The sequence below is a fragment of the Condylura cristata genome, unplaced genomic scaffold (genome assembly GCF_000260355.1).
Source record: "Condylura cristata isolate star-nosed mole 26May11 unplaced genomic scaffold, ConCri1.0 scaffold00003, whole genome shotgun sequence".
In the NCBI taxonomy this organism is placed as follows: domain Eukaryota; kingdom Metazoa; phylum Chordata; class Mammalia; order Eulipotyphla; family Talpidae; genus Condylura; species Condylura cristata.
In genome coordinates this window covers 30,262,314-30,264,544 of record NW_004567104.1, presented here as the reverse complement: position 1 = coordinate 30,264,544, position 2,231 = coordinate 30,262,314, and the positions used below count along the sequence as shown (strand labels likewise).

General features: G+C 34.6%; 1 protein-coding gene across 3 annotated transcripts in view; it reads right to left on the bottom strand.

Annotated features, from left to right (window-relative positions):
- Window positions 1-2,231, bottom strand: part of LRCH3 (leucine-rich repeats and calponin homology (CH) domain containing 3) — a 91,126-nt gene that overhangs the window by 38,224 nt on the left and 50,671 nt on the right. For all 3 annotated transcript variants that reach the window (XM_012733260.1, XM_012733257.1, XM_012733265.1), the window contains exon 9: window positions 1,701-1,849. In XM_012733260.1, the coding sequence (XP_012588714.1) occupies window positions 1,701-1,849 (149 nt within the window). The remainder of the gene's footprint in view (window positions 1-1,700; window positions 1,850-2,231) is intronic.

Below are 2,231 nucleotides of genomic sequence, written 5' to 3'. Positions count from 1 at the left end.
GAAAATAACAAAAATAATGAACAACCATATACCAGAGACATTTTGTGGGGGTGGAGTGGGGAATGGGATCAAAAACGGGGGTGGGGGGTGGGGAGGGAAGTGCATGGGATTATGGTGATGGCACACGAGTGACTTGGTTATGGGAAACCTGCAGGGATTACAATTGAGATGGAAAAAAAAATGTACAAAATGATGTAAAAATAAACTGTTATAAAAAAAATTAAATGTAATGCCATAGAAATACAAGTCACATGTTATTTTATTATAACTCTTATCTTTACAAGAGGTAGTATAATAAAAGTTAAATACCAGAATTTTTAAAATCTCAAATAGATTATCTTTTTAAAAAATATTTTTTAAATAATATTCAAGAACATTAAAAAATTTCTCCACTAATTGTTAAACCTCTAAGATAACATTATTCTTATAGAGGCCCAATTTTAAGATATTCCTGACACAGAAATTATAAAGATCTTTTTGCCATAAAATCATAAAAACCATGATACATATAGGTAGCTGAAATTTAAAAAATATATTACAAAATAACCAATACAGTAGATTAAAGAAATGGTGCTACAATTTTTCACCAGTAGTTTAACAGGCATTTTCACTTTCACATAAATACCCTACAATACAGCTTAATTAACCACAAAATGATCAAAGGAAAAGATTACCAGAAAAGAGAAAGGTTTCCCTTCAAGATTATAATGTACACTCCTAACTTTAAAGTATCAAGAGTCACCCTTTGCTTCAATAGATATACTTAGATCCTGAACTGCAAAAGGTTTCACTGGTGACCTGTAGATTGCTATCTCTGGGTTGCACGACTTTTTATCCAACTTTAAATACAAGAGTATCTTCTGTATACCAACAAACAAAAGACTTCAGATAGGGAAACCAAAGGATTTAAAAAAGGATGATTTCATTTCATAACAGGTCCCACTTGCAGTGATTTTTCTCTATTTCTAAAAGGCTAAATACATCATTCTCCAAAAAGGCCTCAAGTGTTTCTCAAATCACCCTTGCTCAGAGCCTGGGAACAATTCCAGACGTCAGCATCATACACACTGAAGTGGATCCATTTTATTATGCTGACCAGATACACTAAAGAATGCTATTTCTACTTCAGACCCTTGGGGAATTGCCAGAGATTCTGTAGTGGGCTGAATACCCATTTGTTTTCTAAGACAACTCAATACTCTACTATAAAGGACATCACAGAATTTTAATGGCAAACAATTTATATTCTGTGTGACTTAGCATAAAAGCTCCAAAATAATTAAGCTCAATACAAAAAATCTACAGATAGGTTTTCAGGGTGTTTTTTCTCTAAAAGTCAGTATTTTGGCTGAATTCTTAATTACTAATAAAATTATGATTTACTTGTTGATAACAATAAAAAAGCAGTAAGAACAACGATGAAAAACATCACATTCCTTTCCATTTTCTTCAAAGGCCATAGGATATGCTTAAGACTCCTTTTATTCTTGAAAATTATGAAGTGTTTTTTTATTTGAAAATATTGTCTGATTTTTAAAATAATTGGGAAAAACTGAATGATAAAGTTAAAACTGAACATAGCTGAACAAAACATTATACCTAACCCAACAGCTGTTGGGTTATTACAGAAAATTACAGTATTTACAAATTGTTTTTACTAGAGGGATAACAACACATTTAGGCTAAAATATGTGTACTACCTCATTAGTGATTCGCCTTTGTTCAATATATGCCATAAACTGGGAACTAAGGCTGTCTGAGTCCAGGGCCTTTGGCTGTCTCATTTCGTCCTCCTCTTCCTCTGCAGGACAACTGTCAATGTAGTCAATTTGATCCAGATCATGTTCCACTGTTCACACCAATCATAAACACCAGGAGGAAAAACATCAAATTAGATGGACAACAGAAGACATGAAATTATATTCTTTCCCCTGCCCCTTAAATTTTCTATTCCCAAAGTGGGAGAAATGAGAAGTTTAAATTATGCAAGTCTTGTTATTTAGTTTATGGCTACTCACAAAAAATAGGCTCCATACTTAGAAATGAGGCTTAATCAGGCCCTCCATGGTGAAGCAGCGGGTTGAAGCACAGCACTGAGAAGCTAAAGCCACTTTTATATGAGTTCGATCCCCGCCTGCCCTGGAGATGACCACATGGTGTGGCAGACCTCTCCTGACCCGTCCACTGCTCCCCTCAGCAGTGTACTTCATTGATCTGCCTGTTCTGCTCCC